The sequence below is a fragment of the Pongo abelii genome, chromosome 4 (genome assembly GCF_028885655.2).
Source record: "Pongo abelii isolate AG06213 chromosome 4, NHGRI_mPonAbe1-v2.0_pri, whole genome shotgun sequence".
Classification (NCBI taxonomy): domain Eukaryota; kingdom Metazoa; phylum Chordata; class Mammalia; order Primates; family Hominidae; genus Pongo; species Pongo abelii.
Genome location: NC_071989.2, coordinates 158,249,211 through 158,276,394, shown reverse-complemented (window position 1 = coordinate 158,276,394; position 27,184 = coordinate 158,249,211). Strand labels below are relative to the sequence as shown.

At 50.0% G+C, this 27,184-nt stretch overlaps 1 protein-coding gene across 2 annotated transcripts in view; it reads right to left on the bottom strand.

The window, feature by feature from the left end:
• Positions 1-8,076: 8,076 nt before the first annotated feature.
• ARHGEF37 (Rho guanine nucleotide exchange factor 37) overlaps positions 8,077-27,184 on the bottom strand; it is a 53,674-nt gene continuing 34,566 nt past the window's right edge. For both annotated transcript variants that reach the window (XM_054556051.2, XM_002816068.5), the window contains 9 exons: positions 26,218-26,417; positions 24,670-24,800; positions 23,937-24,041; positions 22,506-22,616; positions 20,912-21,241; positions 18,853-18,981; positions 15,711-15,906; positions 14,020-14,177; positions 8,077-11,067 (listed from right to left, as the gene is read on the bottom strand). In XM_054556051.2, coding sequence (XP_054412026.2) covers positions 10,858-11,067; positions 14,020-14,177; positions 15,711-15,906; positions 18,853-18,981; positions 20,912-21,241; positions 22,506-22,616; positions 23,937-24,041; positions 24,670-24,800; positions 26,218-26,417 — 1,570 coding nt within the window. In that variant the 3' untranslated portion in view covers positions 8,077-10,857. The remainder of the gene's footprint in view (positions 11,068-14,019; positions 14,178-15,710; positions 15,907-18,852; positions 18,982-20,911; positions 21,242-22,505; positions 22,617-23,936; positions 24,042-24,669; positions 24,801-26,217; positions 26,418-27,184) is intronic.

Below are 27,184 nucleotides of genomic sequence, written 5' to 3'. Positions count from 1 at the left end.
GGGCGACAGAGCGAGACTCTGTCTCAAAAAAAAAAAAAAAAAAAAAAAAAAAAGAGTCACTGAGAAATAGAGACAGCAAGTGTGGCCCTCATATGGTGCCCAAGGGGAGGGTTGTGCAAGGTGAGTGGGACAGTTAGGGCCTCTTAGTTCAGAGTAAGGAGTTTGGGTTTTGGTACAGTTTTCAGCAGAGGACTGACATTCTCCAATTTCCTATTTTGAAGAATCACTTCGCTACACTATGGAGAGTGGGTTTTGGGTGAAGGCTGAGGTGGGAGCAGAGACCGTCAGGAGTCCAGACAAGAGATGATGGGTGAAGTTGCGGAGAGGGTGGAGTTGGAGCAGAAGTGGACCAATTTCAGGTAGGTTTGGGAGGGAAAATGAAAGGATTGAATGTGAAGGGCTGAGAAGAAGAGAGGAATCAGGGATGAGGCCCCGGTTTCTGGTGGGAACAATTGTGTGGATGACGGCACTGTTTACTAAGGGGGAAGACTATGGGAAGAGTGACCCAAAGCCTCTCTTCCCATCATCTTCCCCTCTTAGTAAATTGCAGGGTAGGTGTTTATTGTTGATGTTGCACCTTACAGGGGGCTAAACAAATGTGACCGAATTTTGGGGGGAGGGTTATATAATTTAAATTTAATATCTAATTTTATTAAAAATAATGTATTACATGCATATTGTTATCCATTAAGAGAAACAAAAAAAAAATTATACCCACAGCATAAACAACAGAAAGTAAATCTGGACAAAGTGCTTTTGGCTGGTAGCTGTGATTTTCAAGGTGGGGGTGGGGGCACAATGCTCCTAAGGGGAGTGCCACACCCTGGAATCTCTGGTGTGGGAGGTGGGATGGGGGGTGTGTAAAAAGAAGGGGATGGATGTTGAGATTTTTCCAATTGTGTGTGTGTGTATATGAATGTGTTTGTATTCTTTTTTTTTTTTCTCACTCTGTCACCCAAACTGGTGAATGCAGTGGTGAGATCTCAGCTCACTGCAGCCTCAGCAGGCTCAAGTGATCCTCCTGCCTCAGCCTCCTGAGTAGCTGGTACCAAAGGCTTGTGCCACCATGCCCAGCTAATTTTTGTATTTTTTTGTAGAGACGGGGTTTCACCATGTTGCCCAGGTTGGTCTCGAACTCCTGGACTCAAGCAATCCTCCCGTCTTGGCCTCTCAAAGTGCTGAGACTTTAGGTGTGAACCACCGCACCTGGTCTGTGTTTGTATTTGTATTTTATGGTTGCTGTTCTGACCCATGACATTTTTGGGGAGCAGGGAGGATGAAAAATGGAAATAAAAGCATTTAGAAAGATGATTAAAAAATTAAAAAACAAAAAAGTAGGGGGAAGGTGCACTCCCACACGCCGGCCAATCAGCTGCCACCGCACCATCAGCAGACCGGGGAGGCGCCTGGAGCCTGCAGTAACTAAAGATGGCCGACTGATCGCGAGAGAGTATTTGAGGACATGGTTACAGTTACGTTCCCAGGGGAACAACCTTTGGCCTCTTAAGACATCGACTTGCTTTCAGTTTTGAAAGAACTCACGCAGCCATGGGGTATTTTTCAGAATTCCCGGCGGTGAAGGGTCAGAGCCATGGGCATTAGGAAGAAAGCTGAAGGCACAGCTGGTGTGAGTGTGGGGTCGCTGCCTGCAACACTTGGAAGAAATACCGGGAAGGGGGTGGGAGGGATCAAAACTGGCTTGTGTGGCCAAGGATCAATTTGTTATTAAGCACTTTTATGTGCCTGACAGAGTGCCAAAGTCTCCCATGATGTATCCTGTGTCGACATCCCAACAACACCGTAGGCAGGACTCTTTCCTGATTTGCCCACAAGGAGGAAAGTGAGGTTTCAGAGAGATTAAGCAACTTGTTTGAAGGCGGCCACACAGCTGGCAAGTGTGGGGACAGGATTTGAACGAGGGCATTTTGCATGGGAAGTCTGGCCTTCTGGCTACCACCCCCACCTCTTCATCCCGAGACCCTCTCCCAAGTCTGGCCCCACATTGCTCCCTAAGACCATCCTGTCCTCAAATGGGAGGGTTTTAAGCAGCTCTAGGGCAGCCACCAGAGCTCAATACAAAGCCCCTTGCGCTGACAGTCATACTCTAACCCTGTGCCCAGTTCTCAATGCTGCCTCCGGCTATGATCTCTGTATCTTTCATCGGCCTGATCTCTCCTTCCCCAGAGCTTAGTGCTTGAATCCCAACCAAAGATTGAAACCCTGCTGCCCGCAGTCCGACCTGGCTCTGACCTCTGACCTGCCTGGACACTAGGAGATGCCCATTCCCGTGTCCCACGGCGGCTCCAACTGCCTGCTGGACACCTGCTGCCTCCCCCACATCCCTGGGGAGTGTGCCCTAGGATCACCATGCCCTCCCAGCTCCCGTGATCTTTCACCTGACTCGCCCTCTTCTAGCTAGATCTGTGTCCCCAGCTCCAGCCCTGCCCCAGGGGAGAGGCCTGGGGCTCCATCCAGACCACTAGTCTCATGACAGCCCAACAGTGTGAGGCCCATGGCAGCTGGCTGCCGTTGAGACTTGTGTTTGGTCTTTCAGCTTGCAGCTCTTGAGAGCTTCCTATGTGCCAGGCGTTGAATTAGTCCTGTAAAGTGGATTCCCTCGTTTAACCTCAAACAGCCTTGTGAGTAGTGAATAGAGGCTGCAGTTATTGCTATTAACGTGCTGCTCTTCTCCCACGCCAGAGGCTCTACTGATGTGCCCATGAGCCCTGAGACCCCAAGACCAGCAGCCTCTGCCCTGGCCAGAAGCCTCATCCCACTTCCCATTTCCCAAACCTGGGGCTCACTGCCCTTTCTGAGTTGGGGCCAGACACATGCTGCTGAGGCATCATGGCTGGAAAATTGTGTTTCCTCCTCCCCTCCCCCAGGGCTGTAGGGCCTGGCCCTTCCCCAAAGCCTGGCTCTGGGCTGACACAGTGCCCTTGGATTTCCTCTGTGTTTGTCTGCTCTGGGCCTGGCAGTAATGGTCTCAGCTGGCCAAGACCATTGGCAGCTCAGCAGACTACCACAACCACTGATCCTGGAGCATGACCAGCTTAGCTCTTCTGGGACTGAAGACATTCCAAGAGCTCCATGTAGGAAGGGCTGACAGCCCCTTGAACCAGGGAAGGTGCAGATAGACCTAGAGATGGTTTTCATTATTCCCCAAGGGCTGGGCTGCCTGAGGGACCAGGTACCAGGGAGGTGCCAGGGATCCCATAGCACCAAGACCCAGCCCCTCCCTGCAGCCCTGGCTTCTGAGTGGTATTTTGCTGTCCAGTCAGAAAGCAGAAACTACTCTATGCATTAGAACAGAAGGAATTTGGGCTGAGCACGGTGGCTCACACCTGTAATCCCAGCACTTTGGGAGGCCTAGGTGGTTGGATCACCTGAGGTCAGGAATTCGAGACCAACCCGGCCAACATGGCGAAACCCTGTCTCTACTAAAAATATAAAAATTAGCCAGGCATGGCGGCGGGCGCCTGTAATCCCAGCTCCTCAGGAGGCCGAGGCAGGAGAATTGCTTGAACCTAGGAGCTGGAGGTTGCAGTAAGCAGAGATTGCACCACTGCACTCCAGCCTGGGTGACAGAGCGAGACTCCATCTAAAAATTTTAAAAAAGAACAGAAGGAATTCATTCTAGGGAGTAGGTTACACAGGTGAAAGATCTGAGAAACACCCCAGAGATGAACAATAGCAAAAAGACATTACAACCCCTCCACTGGAGGGATGCGGGGAAGATCCTAGTGTCTAGGATCTGGCGTCACCAGACAGAAACTGGAAGCACAGCCAGGCCTGTCTGATGGGACCTGGGACCACGAAGGATGGGCTGTCCAGTGGGAGCTGGGACCACAGAGGAGATCGGCCACTGGCAGAGATGCTACCTGAAGCAGAGAGGGGGGAAACTGAGGCATTTCTCCCACCTGCCAGGGCCTCCCATTGGCCAAACCTACCAGGCAACCAGAGGGGAGGGGAGCCGGGGAAATGGAGTTCCCCGTAGCACAGAGCAGAGCAAGGCAGGGAACAAACATGATGGCAAGCAAGCAAACAACCCACCTCTGGAGATAGGAGCTGCTCTGGATGGGAGGGCGCCGGTCCTGGGTTTCCCCCGGCCCAGCCTGCCTGAGGGTCAGGGCTGTCCCAAACTGGCAGCCACTGCTTACAACTCAGTTTCCACTCACAGGCCCTGAAGATATCCAGACCCTGGAGGACCAATGACAGGCAGATAGGCCCAAGATAGGGAACCCAGAAGCACCCTGAGATGTCCTAGACCATGAGATGTCCTGCCTGAGACCTCCAGGATTAACTGAACGCCAGCAGCTAGTGCTCCTGAGCCCAGCAATAAGTGACAGTCTATGAGGACAAACCTGGTCTCCACTTCTTTTCACTCCCTAAGCTTCTACTAAAGCCTCCAGCAGACTCTTGGGCCCCAAAAGCTTCTGCATTCCCTGGAAACACCTGAAAGGATGCTCCTGGCTGCAAAGCACCCTGAGCCTATGACCACAGGAACTGCTCCATCAGTATCCAGTGTGCCTGCTTATTGCCTGATTATCTGCCCGGCTTGTCCTTGTGCAGATGCAGCGGATGCCAGAACACCTTACGGCTGGAGAGAGGCAGGGAGACCCTCGGGTGCTTGTGCCCATGAGCACTGCCCCAGCCTGGCAGCACCAGGGATGGGAGAGGAAAGAAAGCCCCAGGAATGCCTGTGGGGTGTGACAGCAGCCCCTGAGTGAAGAGCTGTGCCCAACCCCAGCTAAACCCTCAGGACCCAGGACAAGGAGCCTTCTTCTACATAGGAGAGTGGCCTCATCAGCATCCCACATAGAGGGAGGCAGACAGGCCCTGCAAACCTTCCTCTAAACTTCATGCATCTCCTCGGAAGTCCCTATAATAATGACAAGTAGTTTTATTGAGCACTAATGGGCTGGGTGCTTGGCTAAGTGGTTTATGTCAGCATCTCATTTAATTCTCCAAAGAACCTTGTATGCTAGTATTATGGGGAGCCTGTCTAGTGGGTCAGAAAATATGACCAACAATAAAAATTTGAAGACAATAACAACGATAATAACATTAACAAAGGAAACAATGCTTCCCAGAGATCTAAGGAAGGGAAATTAATGTCTGATGAAGGGATGATTAAAGTGAGGATGCAGAAAGGGATTTCACAGGAAATACAAAGATACGAAAGTAACTCTTCAGAGAAGATCTCCACCAAGAACACTCAACCCATATTCAGGCAGAATACACAAGCAGGCAAACTGTTGTGGACCACGCGATCTCCACATGGAAGATGTCACATCAAAAAATAAAAACAGGCCGGGCGCGGTGGCTCACACCTGTATTCCCAGCACTTTGTGAGGCCGAGGCGAGTGGATCGCCTGAGGTCAGGAGTTTGAGACCAGCCTGGCTAACATGGTGAAACCCCATCTCTGTTAAAAATACAAAATTAGCCAGGTGTGGTGGCACACATCTGCAATCTCAGCTACTCGGGAGGCTGAGACAGGAGAATTGCTTGAACCCGGGAGGCGGAGGCTGCAGTGAGCCGAGATCATGCCACTGCACTCCAGCCTGGGTAAGACAGAGCGAGACTCTGTCTCAAATAATAATAATAATAATAATAATAATAATAATAATAATAATAATAATAATAAAACTAAAAATAAATAAACAAACAAAAACTCTGGTTCCTGGCGGCTTCTCTTGAAATATCAGAATGGTACCACGGCACCCTCCTTCTGATGTGGGAACAGTTGGTTGGAGCCAAGAAGCTACAGCTTTTTAGACCGAGTGTGCATGCTCTGGTCAACACAGTCCCCACCACCCCCTAATGCCTTTCACTTGGTCCTTCCTCTCATCTCCACTAACTGCCTGGCACCATGGGCATTTCGGATTGATCCCAAAGGCGCTTCCCAGCCGTCCCTTAGCTGATCGGAAGAGCCCTGCTGCCACCTGGTGGTCACAGTTCTCCTGTGCCATCAACGCATATCAGTGATATTCCTGATACGTCTACCACCAGGCACACTGATTGTCCCTTATTTAATCCTTTTACCAACCCTGGGAGAACAGGAATTATTGTATCCATTTTACAGGTGAGAAAACAGAAAAGGTACGTTGGGAAATTATAGATAATAAAAAACAAATGAGCAAGGTTAAGTGAATAAATCATTCAGGATCCCAGATTCCATGATGTTGCCAGGAGTGGAATCCAGCTCTTTCCTTTGCCCCAGCCCAGGGTATTTTAGGCTCTGTCCTGCCGCAAGAGGCCTTAAAATGACTCTTTCATGTTAGAAGTTAAGTCCTGGTGGAGGGGGCCAGGGATCCCTTGAGACGGGCCAGAACTCTGCAGTGACTACTTTTGAGTCTGAGTGGGAGGACAAAGCAGCCTGGGGGCCACCAGCAGATATCTTCATACATAGAAACCACGGTCCATCCGTAGTCAAGGCATTTGCTGCTTGCCTATGGCCAAATAGGTCTTGGACTCAGATTTTTTCTTTTTTTAAAAAAAAAAAAATAAAAAAAATAAAAAAATAAAAACAAGGGCTCCCTCTGTCACCCAGACTGGAGTGTAGTGGCGCAATCACAGCTCACTGCAGCCTCGACCTCCTGGGCTCAAGAAATCCTCCTGCGTAGCTGGGACTACAGGCATGAGGTACCAGGGCCTGGTGTGGACTTAGATTTTCTAAGGCCAAGTGCTGGGCCTTTTCATGCCACCACACTGCCGCCCAGGCCTGAGGAGGCCTCCGTCCTGTAGATGACAGAGTAATCCCATAGGATTGCTTTATTTTTATTTTTTTGAGACAAGAGTCTTGCTTCGTCGTCCAGGCTGGTGTGCAATGGCACGGTGATCTCGGCTCACTGCAACCTCTGCCTCCCAGTTTCAAGCAATTCTCCTACCTGAGCCTCCTGAGTAGCTGGGATTACAGGCGCACGCCACCATGCCCGGCTAATTTTTTGTATTTTTAGCAGAGACAGGGTTTCACCATGTTGGCCAGGATGGTCTTGAACTCCTGACCTCAAGTGATCCACTTGCCTTGCCCTCCCAAAGTGCTGGGATTACAGGTGTGAGCCACCACACCCAGCTGGATTGCTCTCTCCAATCTTACGTATCCCACAGGGCCCAGCACCTGCACCACCTTCCTCAGGAAACTGCCCCTGGCCACCTCAGCCTCCCCAAATCTCTCCCTTGTCTGAGCACCTATATGCCTGGTCCATAGCACCCCTCTGGGGCTGAGGGCATCTTTTCCTGTAGGGCCAGATAACTGCTTGATGACTCTCCAGTCAGCCAGAAGAGTCCTTGAAGGCAAGGCTTTGGTGTTCCTATCCTCTCTGGGATGCTTACTAAGCAATATGTATTGAACATCTAGTACTTGAGGCACATGACAAAGGCTTAGGGAGATTCTGGGATGAATCAGAAGTTCTCAGCCTCAAGGAGCATGCAGTTGCCTATGGGCGCAACAGGTGTGAGCCACCACACCCAGCCGGATTGCTCTCTCCAATCTTACGTATCCCACAAGGCCCAGCACTCTGCACAGCCAGAGCCTAGTGATCTTCCCAAAGTACAACCCTGAGCACATCACTCCTCTGCTTCAAATCCTTTCATGCCTCCCCCACTGCCCTCAGAATAAAATCCAAGGCTCCTTGCCATGTTTGCTGCACTTCTGGGCCTCCAAATGTTCTCTCTGCCATCTTCACTTAACCACCCACTGGGCCTCAGCTTGGATATCACCTCTTCCAGGAAGCCTTCCTTGGCCGCCAAGTCTGAGTCAGAGGCAGGCCTCTTCCCTGGCTTGCATGGCACCTGCCATTACTTCATCCTGACACTTACACAGCACGTAATTGATGGTTGCCTCATCTGCCTGCCTTAGAGACTGGGATCTGGAAGACCGGGCCTCATCTGTCTGATTTCTTTCTGTATCCCCCAGCAGCTCAGGCCAGCTCTCTGAGGCATAAAGAGTGCCTATTAAATGGACACCTGAGCAAACAAGATGTTATTTTTATATACAGCAAGTGTCTAGCAAACAAATGGCACAGTGGGGCATCTGGCTATCCAATGGTTAGAGTCACACAAATTCCAGAGACTTCCCATCTTTGAAGTCCTTTATTCCCGGCAGTTCACATCAGTTACTCGTTGAGCTGGGGCTCGTCATATTAACCAAGAATTCATTCATCTTTCTTTTGATATTGTAATCTTGTCCTCATCTCCACAACTGAGTTGGGGCCTGAGGGGTTTAAGAGTTCTCACTCCATCACAGGAGGCAAGGGGTACCCTTGTGAACCAGACTTCAACTCCTGGAAGTCTTGTTCAGTTCATAGGCAAATATCTTTGCAAGTTTAGTATGAGACAGCCCAACAGTGAAATAAATAAGACACAGTGCCATGGTTCTAGGCATTTGGAGAGGGAAAAGGCACATTACACAGATTCCCCTGGAGAAAATACAGGCCATTCTCATCTTCTCAATATGCATTTTCCCGCTCTTCAGTGACTTTTAATCTTATCCCCTGGTCTATGAGAAACCATAACCCACATGCTACTGAATACATTTTTATTTTCCCTTCATGAGATAGACTTGGTTCCAAGTATATTTTATTTTCCTCCCTTATGCCTACAAGACATCCAATTTTGTTCAGGTCCCTTTTAATGGCACTTAGTAAATATACATTCTGAGACCTGGCAGAACAGGCTGTCCCCTTTCACACTGCCTCTAAAGCGCCTGTTTGAACTAGCTAGTGCAGAGCTCAGTTGGGGCACATCCTAGCTTACAGCTCATGGTCATCTCTGGCACCAGGTCTATCTCTTCAATACTTTGTGTCTAGGATAGAGGTCCTTAACCCTGGCTGCACATTAGAAGCACCTGGGAAGCTTTCTGAATTCCTGAGGCCCGAGCCACACCCTAAACCAATTTCATCAGAATCTCTGGGTGGGACGGAGCCTGGATTCTGCCAGTTGAAACCTGCCATGGTAACTTCAGTGAGCAGCTACACTGAGAACCCCTGAGCTACAATTCTAGCACACAGTAGGCCCTCGGTAGGTATCTGTGGAACCCACGAGTGGGTTTCCTATTTCATTATCTGTTCCCCTATGCTTTTTATTTTTATCAGAAATCCGAGCAGGAAAGAACAGAGAGAATGAGTCAAGAGCATCCTCTAAAGTGAATTCGCTGCTGAGAAAGGAACCGTAGGGGTTGCATTTCTCTTATGTCATGCAGTCTTCATGCTTTAACAGGTCCAGAGGAGGCAAGTTATAGACTGTCTGACACACACATGTATATATTTCTTAAAAGCCCTTCAAAAACCAGAGCTCACTGCTTAGGCACTGTGGTTATAACATAGACATGTTCTTGGAAATATATCTAAACTACCTCCTATTTGACACACATTCTAACTTGGGTTGGTTACAAACTTCGTCAGTTGTATAAGATCACACTTGGTCACCTTTTCCCATTTCTGTGAATCTTGCAATTTATCTTTGCCCAGAGCAACAGCCTAGATATGACAACCCCAAGCAGTGACTGCACTGCACCCAACATTGCCCCAGCGGGTCAGTCCTCCTTGAACAGGAACTGTTTTCTAGGGGCTCCAATTTCCAGGTTCTAGAATGGCGTGGCTCATTTACCAAGTTGAAGAGGCTGGTTACATAGAATGCAGTACTGAGAAGCCCCCCAGGGTAGCTCCTGGGTTACAGGAAAGAAAGCTATACTGATGAACAAGGTTTGCTGCCGTGGGCATGGACGTGGGGGAGGGCAGCATGGCGGGTGCCACCCCGAGATCACTGCTGTCATTTACATTTGTACCACACTTCATAGTTTACGGGAGTTCTGCATGCTTAGCCTCACGTCATTCTCAGCACAACCATGTGAGTTAGGTCTTTCTGGATGGGAACACTGAAGTTGTGTCCTACATCTAAGGTCCCACAGCCAATTGCATCACATCCACGGCTGCCTCCAGGACCTCAGGGGCCACCTGAAACCACCGGGGGTTCTCCCTGGCTCCCCTTCTATCCAGAAACAGGAAAGCAAGCCATTCCCTAACCTCCCCACCCACCAGGCCTTATCACCGCCTTCCCAGAGTTTCTTCTATGATTTGCATACCTCTTTGTTCCCTAGTCCAGAGAACACAGCAGTAGCTGTTCACCTGCTGCCAACAGCCTCACACACCCCACCTAACACAGTATCAAAATCCCCTCTTCCCTGGAACAGCCTCTGAATTTGCCTACACACATTCCAGAACTATGACTTGGTCACACCCACTCCCAGGACCAGTCAAGAGTCTTGGGAACCTCTCTGCCACACCGATAAATCCATGGCTTCCCCACTTGAGAGGGCTCCCAGTGGGTCACTGCCCAAGATAAACTCAGCTTCCAGCGTAGAGAAATAAAAGCTGACTCACTGGTTATGATGTCTCCTGATACCATGTGTAGGAAGTGAACTGTCTGACCAGGCAGTTCTGGACTCTTCCAGAACCCGCTTCCTGCAACCACACAGCACGCGAGTAACATTATCCTGTGTGACCCACGCCCACAGGCAGGCCCGGATGGAGGCACAGCTAAGACTGGCCGTAAGCTATGGAGAGTCCTGGCCAATCAGCTGTGACCTGCTGTCCAAGTGCATTGTGACCCCAGGTCGGAATGAGTTCTTTACGCAGACATAATTAGCAGTCCTGGCTGGAGCCTCCTGTGACCCCGCCACACCAAGCACTCTGCAAGTCCCACCCATGTCTTCTGGCTGCCTCCTGAGTGCGCTTCACCCACTCTGGCCTGGTCTTCCCTTCCACCTCCACCTTTCCTTTGCTTCTTTTCCCTCCAGGGTCAGAGCCTCTAAGCCTCCCCCATCACTTGGCAATGTGGGCTCCAAGGAGGGTACCCTAAGAGGGCAGACTCCAGCCCCACAGAACTGGGCTCCGAGCCCTGACCAAGAAGCCAGAAGGCACATAACCCCTCTGTCCATTCACTTCCACCAGGCTCCACTCTGGGTTCCCCTTCTTGTCCTGGGCCTCCAGGATGGTCACGGGCTGGCCTGCCTGCAGGCTCACTTCATGGCTGCTTCTGGCCACAAAAGGGTACGCGGCTATGACCTGAAACACATGGGGAGCGACACAGAAATGGTCAGGGTGAGAAGGTAGACAGACTCGATCCAGAAAGGCTGTTTATCCTATTCCCATCCACCTGGCTGTCGTCCCCACTGCTGGACGCTCGTCACCTCCCAAGTACATCTTTTGTGCTAAAGGCAATGACTGCATCTGCTAGTACCACAGCCCATACTATGTGACTGGCACTGTCCTAGCATTCTACTGGGTTTGGGTTCTCACAATAATTCTATCATTCTATTTGCTCCATTTTTCAGATAAGAAAAATGAGGATCAGAGAAGTCAAGGAACTTACTCAAAATTGCACAGCAGTGAATCTAGGCCTGTCTGACCTCCAAACAGATATTTTTGATCCACTATTGCCACATCACTGAGCAGACTCAGCACCCTCTCCCTCTCCAGATCTAACAGTTTGAGCTGCCCAGGCCAGTTTCCCAGCTGAAAGTTGAGACAAGGATTTGGGCAACTTGCTTACTTTTTACAGAAAAGTATAGAACCGGGCCAGGTGTGGTGGCTCACGCCTACAATCCCAGCACTTTGGGAGGCAGAGGCGGGCAGATCACCTGAGATCAGGAGTTCAAGACCAGCCTGGCCAACATGGTGAAACCCTGCCTCTACTAAAAATACAAAAATCAGCCGGGCGTGGTGGCGCACACCTGTAACCCCAGCTACTCAGGAGGCTGAGGTGGGAGAATTGCTTGAGCCCGGGAGGTAAGGCTGCAGTAAGCTGAGATCATGGCACTGCACTCCAGCCTGGGCCACAGAGCCAGACTCCGGGAAAAAAAAAAAAGAAAAAAAGAAAGGAAGGAAAGAAGGAAGGAAGAAAGAAAGAAAAATAAATTGAACTAGAGAAAACAATTGGCGAGGAGGGCATGTATTAGGCTAACATTTAACCTCTCTGAGCCTGCCATCCCCTTCAGGTCATTGAGAGAATTTCATGAAGGAATACATGTGTAGGGTTTTACACAGTGCCTGATACATACATAGCAAGGGCTCAATAAATGCAGGCTGCTTCGGTTTTTTGTTTGTTTCACCATTACTGTCATTACTGATGGTCAGGCCTCAGGAACATTAAGCACCATGGAAGGGCTGGGATGATCCCTGGCAAGTCCTGCAGAGTCCCAGAGGAAGCAGCTGATATGCTTGGGCAGATAGACAGCCGAGCTCACCCAAATGAGCCCCTGGATAAGGATTCCCTGAGACACCACCCCCATTGACTGGAGCTGGGCGGCGGGGGCAACTTCATTCCTGTCCCCAGAGGCACTGGGGCAGAGGCTGAGCTGGGTGGTCAGGCCCTCCCGTGGGTCTCTGGTGGGTCCTTTGTAGCCCCTGGTGCTTTAATTCTGGCTACTGCTGAAGGATGCTGGCCTGACAGACTTCCCGGTGGGTGTGGCACAAGTGCTAGAGCAGAGGGTTCCCGGACACCTATGCAGCACTCACAGCCTGCGGCAGGCTCCTCCAGCCACCCTGGCCCGAGGCATCCGAGTCTGTCCAGATCCTTTCTGTTGCTCCTGCTTCCCCTGTAGTACACCCCCTGCCACCCTCAACTGCTGATCATTGTGAGAGCTGCCTCCATTGAGGGAGGTTCACATACATGCAGCCTGGCTTTACTGTCTCATCCCATCCTTCCAACATCCCACTGAACTTCTTCCCCGCTCATGGACTCCATCCCCGCGAAGCCAAATCCCTTAATGGCTTCCAAACACTTTATTTTTCAGATATAATTCACATTCTATAATACTCACCCTTTTAAAGTGTACAATTCAGAGGTTTTTAGTATATTTGCAGATACACGCAACTATCCCCACTATCTAATTCCAGAACATTTTCATCACCCCCAAAAAGAAACCTCACACCAGTTAGCAGTCCCCATTCCCCACCTCCCAGCCCCAGCCCCTGCCACTCATCCACCTTCTATCTCTACGGATTTGCCCATTCTGGAGATCCACATAATGGAATCCTATGTGGCCTTTTGCATCTGACTTTGCTCACTTAGCAGCATGTGTTCAAGGCTTGTCCGTGCTACAACATGTACCGGTGCTTCATCCGTCTCTATGGCTGAATAATATTCCATTGTACAAAGAGCTCGCATTGTGTTTATCCATTCATGTTGATGGGCCTGTGGGTTGTTTCTACTTTTTGGCTGCAATGAATAATGCCGCCATGAACATGCATACACATACTGCCCATTGCTCTTCAGAGAAAGACTGAGACTGACACCCTCGTCAAGGCCACAAGGCCCTGCTGGCCTATCCCTGCCCACCTCTCCAGCAGCATGACACTCCAGTCTGTCCCCTTTCTTCTCCGGCCACACGGGCTTCATTCGGTTCCTCATACACCTCCTGCTCTCTCCTGTCACTGGGCCTTTTCTGCAGAGCTCTTTCCATCTGCACCCCAGTACACCCTCTTTATCCAATTAATTCCCTCTCTCCCTTCCTGTTTTAGAAAAAGCACCGTTCTTCTCAGCAAAACCTTTCCTGGACCTCTCCACACCCAGGGCTCTGGTACTTATCTCTGCTATTAACTTTAACTTCAGTTAGTCACGAAATTATTTTCTTAATCACTGTTTTCCCTACTCTCAGATTAGAAGTTTGAGGAAAGCAAAGACCATGATTTAGTTTTGCTCATCATTGTATCTCTCATCTAGTACAGTGCCTGGCAAATATTGAATGAATGAATGAATGAATGAATCTTACTTGCCCTGCTGATGGGGAACAAGGGGTTAGTTCTCTGTGGTTGCTGTGGTAGGGGTGGGAGGCCCCTTTCTTCAGGTCCCACTCCTGGCTGGGACACTGGCATGGCCATTGATCAAGGCCTTGGTCTCACAGAGTGGCAGCCCCACCAGACAGGAGGGGCACAGACTTTGAGAGAGAAGGAAAATCCAAGCCACAGTCCAGATGGCCAATGGGAGGCAAGCCCCCAGCCCTCTCCCATACTCACCTGGTTCACGGTGGGAATAGAGGGCACTGGAGCTGGGCTGGGCTCCGGTGTTAGACATCGGGGGTCTTTGTTCAGCCCTGCCTGCCTTCTGAGCTCCTCTGCACTGGGGACCACATGGTACAGCTGCAGTTTCCCAGCCGGCACATACCCACGATGTCCTAGGGAACATGCAGAAGGTTAGCAGGCTGCAGGCCACCTTCCCATCCCTTTTAATGAGGGAGAAAATCAATGGATATAAATGTCTCCAACACAGCTTCTCAACACCCAAGAGAACCAAAAGGTCATCTAGGAACCCTGAACCCTCCTGCCCCACACTCACCGTTTCTGGCTTCTGCTCACACACCCCAGTGATGGGGGACTCATTCCCTACCGGACAGACCATTCCCTTTGATCAGCTATGATAGAGGCTAAAAGTTTGTCCCTGGACTGGCATGAAAACTGCTCTCCTGATGGAGCCGCCAGCTCCCATGCCCCTCTGGTGTCTGCCCAGAGCAAGAGCTGCTTCCTCTCCCCAGGACTGCCTTTCCCAGGAGGCAGAGACTGCCTTTCTCCTCTCCACGTGACCCCAGTTCCTTCGTGTGTAGCAACTAGTCCAGTGCTGTTCTCATTGCTGTCGTTATGGATGGCTATCACTTCCTGAGGGCGTGCCAAACTACAGAGCAAGCATTTGATTACATAGTCTTCACATCAACTCTTGAGGGCAGCTGGTGATATTATCCTCTCCATTTTACGCTGAACCAGCCGAGCTCAGACTGGTTCCATGACTTCCCTGAGATCACACAGTCGGCAAAGTGGTGGAGCTGGAATCCAAATCCAGTCCTCTTGGCCTCGGGGGCCTTGCTTAATACCCGTTCTGTTGTTCCCACCTTAAATCATGGAAGTGCTGTTTCATGATTTCTGTCTGATTTGTACCGCTTTCTTAATTTTTTAATTGACTCACTTTTTAAAACTTCATCTTGTACTATATACAATAATATGATTATAATCATGGAATTATGGACTACTTATATCTTTTCGAATACACATTAAAATGCTTAAGTAACAATTATAATACACTGTCTGAAGGGGGAAAAACTGTGGATCCCCTGACAATAATCTCAGGCACCCCTCATCTTGTGGGTCACACACCTGTCTTTGGAAGATGCTCTCCTGGGCCATCTCACCTGGATTCATGGTGCCACTTCCCTCCAGCCCAGTTACACTGGGGCACCCAGACCTCAGCAGCACTTCCCAAGGCCATGACCAGTATGGAGCGGGCAGGATGATCGCTCCCCTCATTCTGCACATCAGACTTCTGGCAGTGTAGCCAGGGTCCAAGCGTTCTATATCTGTGCCCATCTCCATCTTTCAGGGTGGTCCTGGAGTTCTCTCCATATAGCCCTGTTGACCTCAGTGGTCTGCAGGGCCCTCCAGGCAGGGGCCTTGTCTTATATGCTCAGCGCCCAGCACACCATAGGTGCTTCATGATAGACCCTGCAATGAATGCCTCAATTCCTCTTGTTGGCTTTTCATGCCCCACGGAGTCACTCTAAGCTGACTGTGCCCTGAGCCCTGTGTGTGTCACCTGTGCCTACTCCCATCCTGGAATGCACAGCCAGACTTTGACCCACGAGAGTGCCCGGGTCTCTGCACTGGCTTCTGTGGGGTAGTTTTCCCAGAAGGAGAAGAAGGGCTCACAAAGGCCCACATACCCCCGGTGTCCACCAGCCAGCGGCCGCTGTTGCCTTTGGTGTCCTTGTTTTGAAGGATGGCCACGATTTGGCCCCGAGGCAGAGTCAGGTCCAGAGTCCCAGTCCCACTGATGTTGCTTGTCACCTGGTACAGCTTCTCAGGGCCGTACCTGCTCAGGAGAGCCTGCACCTGGCGTTCAGACCCTGGAAGGAGCGGCTGGGAGAGGAGGAGCACAGACAGACACAAGTGCTTGAATAAACCTGTCAAAGCTGGCACCAACATTTGCTCACATTTTGACAGCCAGGAGTACTGGGCCTGATCCTAACTCTGCCACTGAAGGGCCCACCCTGATCAGGGCAACAGGGCCCTCACTAGCAGATGGCTGGCTCTTAGCAGCCTACGGCATTTTGGAAGAAAATTCTAATTTCTGGGATTCTCTAAAATTCTAATTCAAGTTCTGAAACCTCTCAGTTACTGAACTCCTAGGATTGGGCCCTAAATTCTGCCCATACCATCAGGCTAAGTTATCCCACAGCAGAATGCCTCGGACAGGTCTTTCAATTCCATTAGAGTGTGAGTTTCATGTGGGCACCAGACCTTATTCATCTGGTTTCTTAAATAGCCAGCCAGGGCCAGCACATGGCGGATTTCACGTATGCACGAACGAGGGCATGTAACCTTTGATTCCATGAGTTTTCAGCCCGCAGGCATTTATGGAGCACCTGCCATTTACAGGGCACTGTGGAAAACTTTGTGAATGGTGTAGCAGAAACACAGGAGAGAGTTTTACCTAGATGAAAATTGCCATCTAGCTGGAAAGAATGATTCGGTGGCACTTTCAGCTTATCCAAAAATCTCCTGGCATTTCCTGTTTTTCCATTCCATGATACTGCTTCCAGAAGAGTATCAACAAGGAGAGACTCATGGATGCTTGTCCTCTTTTTGTAAAATCAATAAGAAACTAAATATGTTAAATATATATTTACTCTCTGTCTTGAGAGAGGCGTGTGTGTGTGTGTGTGTGTGTTCGTGTGTGTGTGTGTGTGTGTGTGTTCACCATGTTCTATGTGGTTACTCCTTGGGGGGAGGTGTTGGGTGTGGGCAGGCAGGCAGAGATGCCCTTCAGGAACATTTGGCCACAGACTCTGCCATATCCTTGCCCCAAAGGGGATGGGGTCTCAGGATTTAGAACCAGGAGATCCCAATGTTTCTAAACAGGTCCTTAAACAGGAATGTAGAGACGAGGTAGTTTTCTTTGAGAACAGTGGTGTTGTGGTCATTTCTTTTAGAACAGTGATAAGCATGTGAGTATAAAAGCCAGTGGTGTCACAAATGCTGGCCTTCTTTCTCAAGGCTGACTGGCCCTCCCTATGCAGAGAACAGCGTCACCCCTGGGAGGGCCCCTAAGGAGGGCTTGTAAAGATCCCATGAGGGCTGCTCCTGTCCGGGGAGACCACCTCACTTGTGCTGGGTTCTATACCCTCAGCCAAATACATCAGGAATGTGCAGGAGGTGTGTGTGTGTGTGTGTGTGTGTGTGTGTGTGTGTGTAGAGGTGGGAGGGTGGGAAGGGGTGACACATTCAAGTGGCTGCTCTGCTGTTTATCCTCTGCACCCGTGCTCGCCAAGTCTCGGGGCCCACGGCACACCCCCAGTCAGTGAGGCCTCTGCTGGGCAAAACTCTCCGTGTAGAGTAAGAGCGGGGACAGGTGGGGCCAATGAGGAGTCAGCCTGCAGCCTTGTGGCAGACATCAGGCTGTGAAGGTCTCCTATGTTCGCGGCACTTGGGCCAGGCGTGGGCCACCTTTATCTGTCCTGTTCTGCTGGGCTCCTGTTCTTGTTTCTTTGTGTCCCTGGGGCCCCATTCTCCCTCTGGGGAATCTCAGGGCTGTCTCCTGACTCTTCAGTTCACGTGTTGCATGTGAGGGGACAGTTTCAATTTCTCAGATCCAGGTCTTGCCACAGTCTGAGGAGACCCTTCTCCCTACAGCTGCTTCAGTTACTTTTAAAACACAGACCGCCTGGATACACTTTTCAAGTGACTAGAACAGATAACCTCTCCTTATATTTTAAAGGAAAATACATTTTTTAAAAAGCATTTGGGGCCAGACATGGTGGCTCACTCCTGTAATCCCAGCACTTTGGGAGGCTGAGGCAGGCAGATCACTTGAGTTCGGAGAGCAGGAGTTTGAGACCAACCTGGCCAACATGGTGAAACCCTCTCTCTACTAAAAATACAAAATTAGCCAGGCGTAGTTGTGGGTGCCTGTAATCCCAGCTACTCGGGAGGCTGAGGCAGAGAGGTGGAGGTTGCAATAAGCCAAGATCGCACTACTGCACTGCACCCTGGGCAACAGTGTGAAACTCCATCTCAAAAAAAAAAAAAAAAAAAAAAAAAAAAAAAAGCATTTGGTCAGCCAAAGCTTTGTAAACCATCATGCAGCTGAAATACTGTTCTTTGCAATAAAAAATACCACAGCAATAGGAAATTTAAATGACATAATCAAAATTTTTATTTATGTTGAATGCTCATGTTGAAGCTGGGATTAGAAGGCAGGGAAGGAAAAGGATACCTTTGCTTGGCTCACTGCAACCTCTGCCTTCCAGGCTCATGCAATTCTCCTGCCTCAGCCTCCCAAGTAGCTGGGATTACAGGTGCACACCACCACGCTCAGCTAATTTTTGTATTTTTAGTAGAGACAGGGTTTTGCCATGTTGGCCAGGCTGGTCTCGAACTCTTGGCCTCAAGTGATCCACCCACCTCGGCCTCCCAAAGTGCTGGGATTACAGGTGTGAGCTACCATGCCTGGCTAAGGATACCTTTTGATGACAATTTGAAGAAGTTCTAGGTTTTTGGATGTCAATGCCAGTTGCCCATCATTATGTCTAATTTCACTTAATATTAAAAGGTCTGAGTTTTCTTTTTCTTGACTCAGAAGTTCTGTGCTGTTCTTCTACTTCTTGGATGTAAAAAGTATGTATGTATCTGGGTGTGTCCCCCACCCCCAGCTCAAAGAGAAAGGAGAGAGAAGAGAACATATTTCCATGGATAACAGGAAACATCGGGGGACAAAAAAGGAAAGGAAAGAGGGGATGGATGGAGCCTCACCCTACTGGCCAGTGAAGAACTGGACAGTCTTTGGGGAGGAGGAAGGATGCTTACTTGTGTGGTGGGAGGTGGCAGCACTTTCTCAAAGGTCTCTTGAAAGGAGCGAAGCTGGTTACTCGTCCGGCCCAGTGCGTCCTCCACCAGCTTCCTGAAGGCAGGCTCTGGGACGTGGTGGTGGGGCAGCTAAGTGGGGACAGACACTGTCAACAGAGCTGGGCAAGAGGGGACAATGAGATCCCTGGCTTGCTTTGGGTTTATATTACTTTCAACCCAAGGAGTTCTGAGTGATACTCTGTCCTGAGACCTTGACCCTGTGCAGGATCTCTTGCATTTTCGTCAGACAACCTAGGAGTGAGTGAGACCCCACAGCTTGTACCAATCTCACTGCTCTCAGTGCTGACCTAGAGCCTTCCTCCCACCAGGATGCGGGGAGATTGAGGTTTCTGCCTGCAGTCTTTCCCAGGCTCCACAGGGACAGGCCACGTGTATGGATCACAGGACACAGATAAGGCAGGCTGGCAGTTGTCACCAGCAGACTCTGACGGACCAATCAGGAAGCGCCCTTACTTTCTGCTTTTATAAACGTGACCACCTCTCTACTGGCATCCCCAAACACTCCCCAGCTCTGCATATCCCAGCTTTAATGCAAGGGGTTGGGGCAGCCCAAGAGAGAAAACCTCCAGGCTATAGGAGAGGGAAAAGATCATCTCATCAGATTTACTCTTCTGCTCTCAAGGAAGAGAGACACTTCTTTTACTGATGGTTCAGGCCTAATTCAATTCGCAGAGTGTCTGGGACAGAACTCTGTGAGGGCCAAAAAGAGGAAAAGCTTGCAGTCCCAGTCCCCCTGCTTGAGGAGAAACACATTCATGGATCCCTGCAGCAGAAGGCAGGCTCTGGAAAGTACTGAGCACAGTTCCATCCACAGGGATGCTGGAGTACAGAGGATAGGGAGATGACTTCTCCCCCTCGGGAGATGGGGAGCTCTGAGAGCTTCATGGAGAGACTCATTCATCTGCCACCTGTTTGGGGAGCTCCTACTCTATGCCAGACACTGAAAGTGCTGAGGGACAATGGAGAGGGGCATTCTAAGCTGAGGCAGGTGTCTGTGCAGAGTGGCCACATTCAGCAGCTGTGTGCTGGAGGGGAGGGCTGTGGGCTGGAAAGGCGATGGGGTGGGGAAAGCAAATCTTAGTAGAATTTTCATGCAAAGAATTGGACGGGGAAAAGCTGAGCTGGAGACCGTGACACACAGGAAACAGCGTGTGATATTAGGAGTATTGAAATTGCTCCCAAGGTTGGACCCAACAGCAATTCAGCTCTGATGTTGACATCTGAGAGCAAGATCTGGAAGCAGCTGGGTGTTCTTTCCTGTATCAACTCCAGTCTTCCAAATTCTTAAATCAAAGTTTGCATTTGGAGGTTTATCCAAACCTCTGTGGAACCTATTTATGCTTTCAGCCGGTAGCTCCTTTTACAGGCTCTTGAGTGTTGTGGTTCAGAGCCCAGGCCCTGGAGCTGAACTGTCAGAGTTCAATGCTTGCTATTAGTCATGTGGCCCTAGACAAGCTACTTAACCTCTCCATGGCTTGGCTTCTTTATTTTTAAAATGAGTATAATTATACCTCCTCTGTAGGGTTGTTGTGAGGATTGAATGAGATAATGCATGGAGAGTGCTCCAAACAGGTACATCCTAAATACTCATGAGAAGATGGCTGCTAGAAGTAGTAATAGTAACACCGGCTTGAGACATTTACTTCTTACTGTGTAGAAACGACCTTCTGTCTCTGTCATCAACTTCTAGTACACTCCAGAGATCAATCCCAAGGTCTGCTATTGTACGAGCAAAGCTTCTTCTGCTTCTGAGTTGCAGGACTTGGGAATGGTCTGGAATCTCAGTCCTATCCTTGCTTTCATGGTCTGACTTCACTAACAGAGGGAGACTGGGCATGAGAGAGATCTGGAAGGTTCCCACTGCCTCTTCCTAAGGGCCTGATGACCTGTGTTCAGGCCTATCCTCCCTCCATCCTAGCCCCTACACACAGCTGGCTGATGGGGCTGCAGGGCCTTGCCTGGCTACTCCCCACAGGTGTCCAAGTCCCAGAGGCCTTACCTGGGCCATGCTGCCCTCTGCCCTCTGCAGCACTTGCTTTGCAAGGTCCCTCTGGAGGGTCACGAATGTGCGCAGGATCTGGCCCAGCCACTGCATGACCAGCTGGTTAAACTGTGGGAGCTCAGCCACTAGCAGGGAGTTGAGTGCCTGGTACGTGTGCCGGGCGGCCTCCTCCTGGTAGGTCACACTGCCCACCTCCAGCAGCTTCTCTTCCACCCGCTCAAAGTCCAGTAGCTTGTCCAGACGCTTCTTGATCAGGTTCTGGGGGCCAAGCAGGGCTTTGGCCAGGCTGCACAGTGGCTGCCACACCAGGCCTTCTAGCCGTTGCTTCTGTGGGGAGAAGTGAGCGTGAGAGTTGGGAAAGGAGGTGGCAAAGGGCAGGGGCTGTGAGAAGGGGCTTTGGAAGCATGCAGGCCTGGGTTCCAGTCTAACCCCCACTGACTAGCTGGGACCTTTAGCATGTTATCTAACTTCTCTGGGCCTCAATCTGCCCATCTGAAAAATGGGGACTATGCATGCAATGAGCTTAACAGAGTGCTTAGCACAGAGTAGGCATTCAATCTTATATAGCACTTTGAATCATTATTATGCAAAGACCTTGAAAAAGTTTTTTTTTTTTTTTGAGACAGGGTCTCGCTCTGTCTCCCAGGCTGCAGTGCAGCGACGCAATCACAGCTCACTGCAGCCTACCTGTCAGGCTCACCTTAGCACATGCCACCACACCCAGCTAATTTTATTATTATTATTTTTTGTAGAGACAGGGTCTATGTTGCCCACACTGGTCTCTAACAACTGGGCTCAAGCAATCCTCCTGCCTTGGCCTCCCAAAGTGCTGGGATTACAGGCACAAGCCACCTTGCCCAGCTTTAGAAAAGATTTTGTATAGAGTGGTGGTCAAGAGTCTTTGGGGCTCAGATCCCAGCTTACCACTGATCATCTGTATAAATGACCCAGGAGGTCACCCCCTTTGAGCCTCAAGCTCTCATCTGCAGAATGGAGCTATTCATAGTAGCCACCCCCAAAACCATATGGTGAGGATTAAATGATGTAAGGAATATAAAGGGCTTAGCATAGAACCTGGCAGATAGTGAGGCTCAATAAATGTTAGTGGGGGCTATTTTTATCAGTAAAGTGCACTAATAATAATCTCTATGCTGCGACCACTCAGGAAGATTACAGATGTGGCAATTGTGTAAAGTACCTGACTTCTTTTTTTTTTTTTTTTTTTTGAGAAGGAGTCTCGTTCTGTCTCCGGGTTGGAGTGCGGTGGCATGATCTCAACTCACTGCAACCTCCGCCTCCTGGGTTCAAGCAATTCTCCTGCCTCAGCCTCCTGAGTATCTGGGACTACAGGTGCACACTGCCATGCCCGGCTAATTTTCTGTATTTTTAGTAGAGATGGGGTTTCATCGTATTGCCCAGGCTGGTCTCAAACTCCTGAGCTCAGGCAATCTGCCTGCCTCGGCCTCCCAAAGTGCTGGGATTACAGGCGTGAGCCACCGCGCATGGCCAAAGTGCCTGACTTCTAAATGTTATTCTTGTAAGCTCTACCACCTGCCTAACAAAGAAAGGAGAAAGGAAAAGTTCCACTCACAAACTTCAGGAAGGCCTCAAGGTGAAGGTCTCTTGCCAAATTGCAATACTGCACTGCAGGCCCCTCGGGGATGTCCAGATTGTATTCATGCGGCCTGAAGTAGAGGAAAACCTGGACCCAGTACCAAGGAGAAACATCCAATCATGGCCTGTCATGGCCATCTTACGCTGGAATCCCCTTCCACCATACTTTAAAGAGGTTTTCCAGGCTGTCTACACACCCCCAATGAGAGGGACACACACAGCTGATTCTATTCTCACACAGCTTAAGTGATTAGAAAGTTCGCCTTAGACTGAGTCAACATCTTTCTCCTCATTCCAGTGCTTCTTGAACTTCATACATTTACATGCCACCTTTGTGGGGTTTTTTTTCTTTTTTTCTTTTTTTTTTTTTTTTGAGACAGAGTCTCACTCTGTCACCCAGGCTGGTGTGCAGTGGCATGATCTTGACTCACTGCAATCTCTGCCTCCCAGGTTCAAGCAATTCTCCTGCTTCAGCCTTCTGAGTAGCTGGGACTACAGGCATGTGACACCTTGCCCGGCTAATTTTTTTTATATTTTTAGTAGACACAAGTTTGTACCATGTTGGCCAGGCTGGTCTCGAACTCCTGACCTCAAGTGATCTGCCCACCTCGGCCTTCCAGAATGCTGGGATTACAGGCATAAGCCACTGCGCTCAGCAGTGCGTTTCTTTTTTCCCATGTCCATATTCCACATGTTCTATTAATACTTTTGTCTAACTTTTCCTATTTACATCAATGCATTAAAAAAATGCCCCATAGCATTTAAATCTTCATTTAATTAGTTGCTCACATTGACGCATCAGGAGATGTCATCAAAAATCTGAAAAATACCTGAATTTCCAGGTGCGTTTTTCTTAAAGTCAGAAGAACTGGGCCCATATTCCCACCCAGCAACAACCCCTCAGAGCTGAGGAATAGCTGCTCCTTTAGATTTGATTCATGTATTCATTCATTCAGCCCTTCAAATTCCAAATATTATTTTATATTTAAGTTCACTGAAAAGCCTTATAAACAGCCTGTTAGACACTAGGTTCCTATTGCATTGGATTGCCTATTACCTGCACACTTCACTCAGTAGCGTTACCTGCCTGGCCCCATTAGGCACCTGAGTTTGTCTCCCCTGCTCTAGGTGCTGGTCTGGCAGGGTTGCTCTGCGGGGCTCTGGTTCCAGTGAATTTTGGCCCTATGTGGTAGGAACTCCAATGGGCTCAGAGCTGCCCCCGGTATAATGACCTGGGGCTGAGGAGCGCTGGCCAGCATTCTTCTGGTGGCAGCCAGAGACAGCATGACCTAATCTGGTTGGTTTCTGAGGCTGGTGCCTTTCCCAGCTTGTAGGCTGGGCCCTGCAAGCCTCCTGCCAGGGGAACCCAGCCCAGACTCGCCCTTTATGAACCCTGCAGGGTCCTCACCTGCAGATTGTCCAGGTAAGCAGCCACGTTGTTCTTCAGCTCAGTCACACACAGAGACACCCACTGGAACCTCTCTTCTAAATCATCAAATTCCTTGTCTTCTGTCTGAAAGTAATGTGTGTGAGGGTTGAGAATATCCACATAGGGGCAGTGTACACTGGCTCCAGTGTCCCAAGTCCTCAATGGGACAACCTTTCCACAGACTCGCCCACCAGAGCTGGTTCTCGCAACCCCACAGCTGAGTGGGTGGTGTAGCTCAGTGGTTTTACATTCAGAGCATGGAATCAGATACACAAGCATGAGCCCCAGTTCACTGGCTTCCTAGCCGTGTGACTGGACAAGTGTTTTACCCTCTCTGAGTTTCTGTTTTCTCATGGGGATAGTGGGAACACTTATTTCATTGTGTGAGCATGCTTGGTTCAGAGCAGGCACTCCACCAACCTGTGCTGCTAGAAGTAGCTATTTAGGGCTGGTGCTTTGCCCAAACCCAGAGACCAGCTCTCCTATCTGTGTAAATAGGCCCCAAAGAGAGTGGCCTAAGACACTGGAGAAACCCCTCCACTGGCTCTTCAGAATCAAGTGGGGTGCCACCTCTGCCTCTTCCCAGCACCTCAATCTCTCAGCCTCCGTTGCCTCAGTTCTGAAAGGAGCCTAAGCCCCCTGTCTACCCACTGTGCAGGGCCTGGCCCTGGGGGTGGCTGGATGTGACTCTTCCTCCCAGGCCCACGCTCACCCTGGGGATCAGCCCTGCCTCCTGCTTCAGCAGCTGGCTCAGCCGGGTGGTCTTCTTGGAGAGGGTGTGCGTGTTGATGCGGGCCAGCCGCTCCCGGAGGGTCAGCTGCTCTACCTTGGTGTACTTGGAGGCTGCAACGACAGAGAAGAGGGGAAGCACGGTGATCAAGCCAACTCAGGACAGCAAGTGTCACGGACATGCCTGGCTGGGCACCTGCTTGGGCCCTCTGCTCCATCAGGGTCACATTCATCAGGTTGGTGAGTCACACAGGAAAAGCACAGGGTCCTCTGTCCGAGGTGTGAGCCCTGGCTGAAGAGCTTCCTGCCTGCTTGACTTTGGGAAGTCACCACTCCTTGGGGCCTCAGTTTCCTCATCTGTAAAATGGGACCAGCCACCTCGCAGGATTGCTGGGAGAGTCACCTAAGACAGAGGGTCTGAATGAACTTCCTAAAGAAGAACCCAGGGAGGAGATATTTGCCTGGGGTCCCTCAGCCACTTTGAGCCAGGCCAGCTGGGAGCCACGCTTCCCGGTCCTGACTCACTGCTTCCTACTGATCTGTCGCAGGATGGAGAAGCAGGTGGGGAGGAAATCCAAAGCTGCTAAATATAGTATAGCATGGTGGTGAAGACTCCAGGCCTGAGTTTTAAACCTGGCTCTGTCCCTTACCAGTTCTGTGATAGGAAGCAGGTGATGCATGCTCTCATTTTACCCGACTGTGAAATGGGGCTAACAGGGCCAACCTCAGAGGGTTAGTGCAAAGACCAAATATGACAATGAAGGAAAAAGCATGGCACAGCTAGCCCTTAGTAAACATTAGCTGAATTGCCATTTTTATGTTGTCTCAGTCATGTAATTGAGTTTCTCTTAACTTGGACACTGTTTCGTTTTCCAAACCGTTCTGTTTTAGTAACCTGAGAGGCAGGGGTCCCCCTCTCCCCAGATGTATGCACAGCTCTTTACCTCCCCACTATTGATTTCTCCTCCACAGTGTGGCAGTCATGTGGTTTGGATGAGATTGATCTCACTTTAGCTCAAGGGGTGGGTTGCTGACTGATACAAGCCAATTTATATAATTCCAAACCCCTGGCAACAGTGATTGATTCAAAGAAGGGCACATAACCCAGACCTAAGCCAATCAGTTCATGATGCCCTAACTTTGGTGATTAGTTCAAGGTAAGCACATGACCCAGGTGGGTCCTATCAAAGAGAAACTTTGATTTAATTTTTGTGGCTAAGGGGAAAAAAACCCTGCCTTACCCTGGTAAGTGTGGTGTGCAGCTGTGAGTCTTGGAACAGCCACAACTTACCATTATGAGGCAAGCCAGCCTGAAGATGAAGCTGATACAGAGTAAAGAGCAGAGACAAGGGAGTTACAGGGAAATGGAGCCAACACCCTGATCGAACCCTACCTAAAGCTCGCATTACCTCTGGATTTATAGTTACATAAGCCACTACATTCTCTTTACTGGTGAAGCTGATTTTAGATAAATTTTCTGTAACTGGAAGCGTTCCCACTAATGTGTCCCCTTAAATGCCCAAGTCCTTACCCACTTCCTTGCGCATCTTGTACTCATTGATATTGGTGTTCACGTCCTGGAGGGCAGAGACAGCTCTCTGAAGGACAGGGTAGGCACTGGCATCAGGGACTGTGTTCTCCAGGATTTTCTGCAGCAGCAATGGGTACCTGGTGATCCTCTGCAGAGGAATTACCAGCAAGAAACTGAGGCCTGAAGATCCAGCTTGCGGCCTGAGGGAGAAGGCTGGTATTAGGCAGGTAAAGCCCACCCTCTGGAGGACCAGGGGGCCTCGGCTGTAGTCCTCACTCTACCATTTAGCTCACTGTGTGATCTCAGGCAAGTCACTCCCTCTCTGTGGTCCTCCAGTTCCTCATCTGTAACTTGTGAGTTCTAGATGTTAGGCAGGCAGTGATGGTTCTGGGCCTTGTTTTCCCATCTGTCCCAAATCCAATGTTCAAACTCTCTGCCCTCAGCTTGCTCGGCCTCTCCACAGCAGACACGACTGACTACACCCTTGCTCTTGAAACACTTTCTTCTTTTGGTCCCAGAGACACCCTCTGTCCCGCTTCTCCTCATACTCTGCAGGCAGCTCTCTCAGCCTTCTCTGCTGGTCTCTCTCCAATGCTGGAGTGCCCTGGGTGTCCTCTCCTCCCTCTCTCTCCACTTTCTCTTAGTGACCTCATTTGGTCCTATGGCTTTAAACACATCCCAAGCCCAGATCTCCACCTCCAACTTCTGTTCCAGAGCTCCAGACTGACACGTAAACTGGATCCTTGACATCTCTGCTCAGATATGTCCCGAGCGCAGCTCAACTCTGTGTTGCATATCCACATGATATCTTATTTAATAGAATGGTCTGCTGCCTCAAATAAATGTTCTTGTTTTTTTGTTTTGTTTTGTTTTTGAGACGGAGTCTCACTCTGTCACCAGGCTGGAGTGCAGTGGTGCAATCTCAGCTCACTGCAACCTCTGCCTCCCGGGTTCAAGTGGTTCTCCT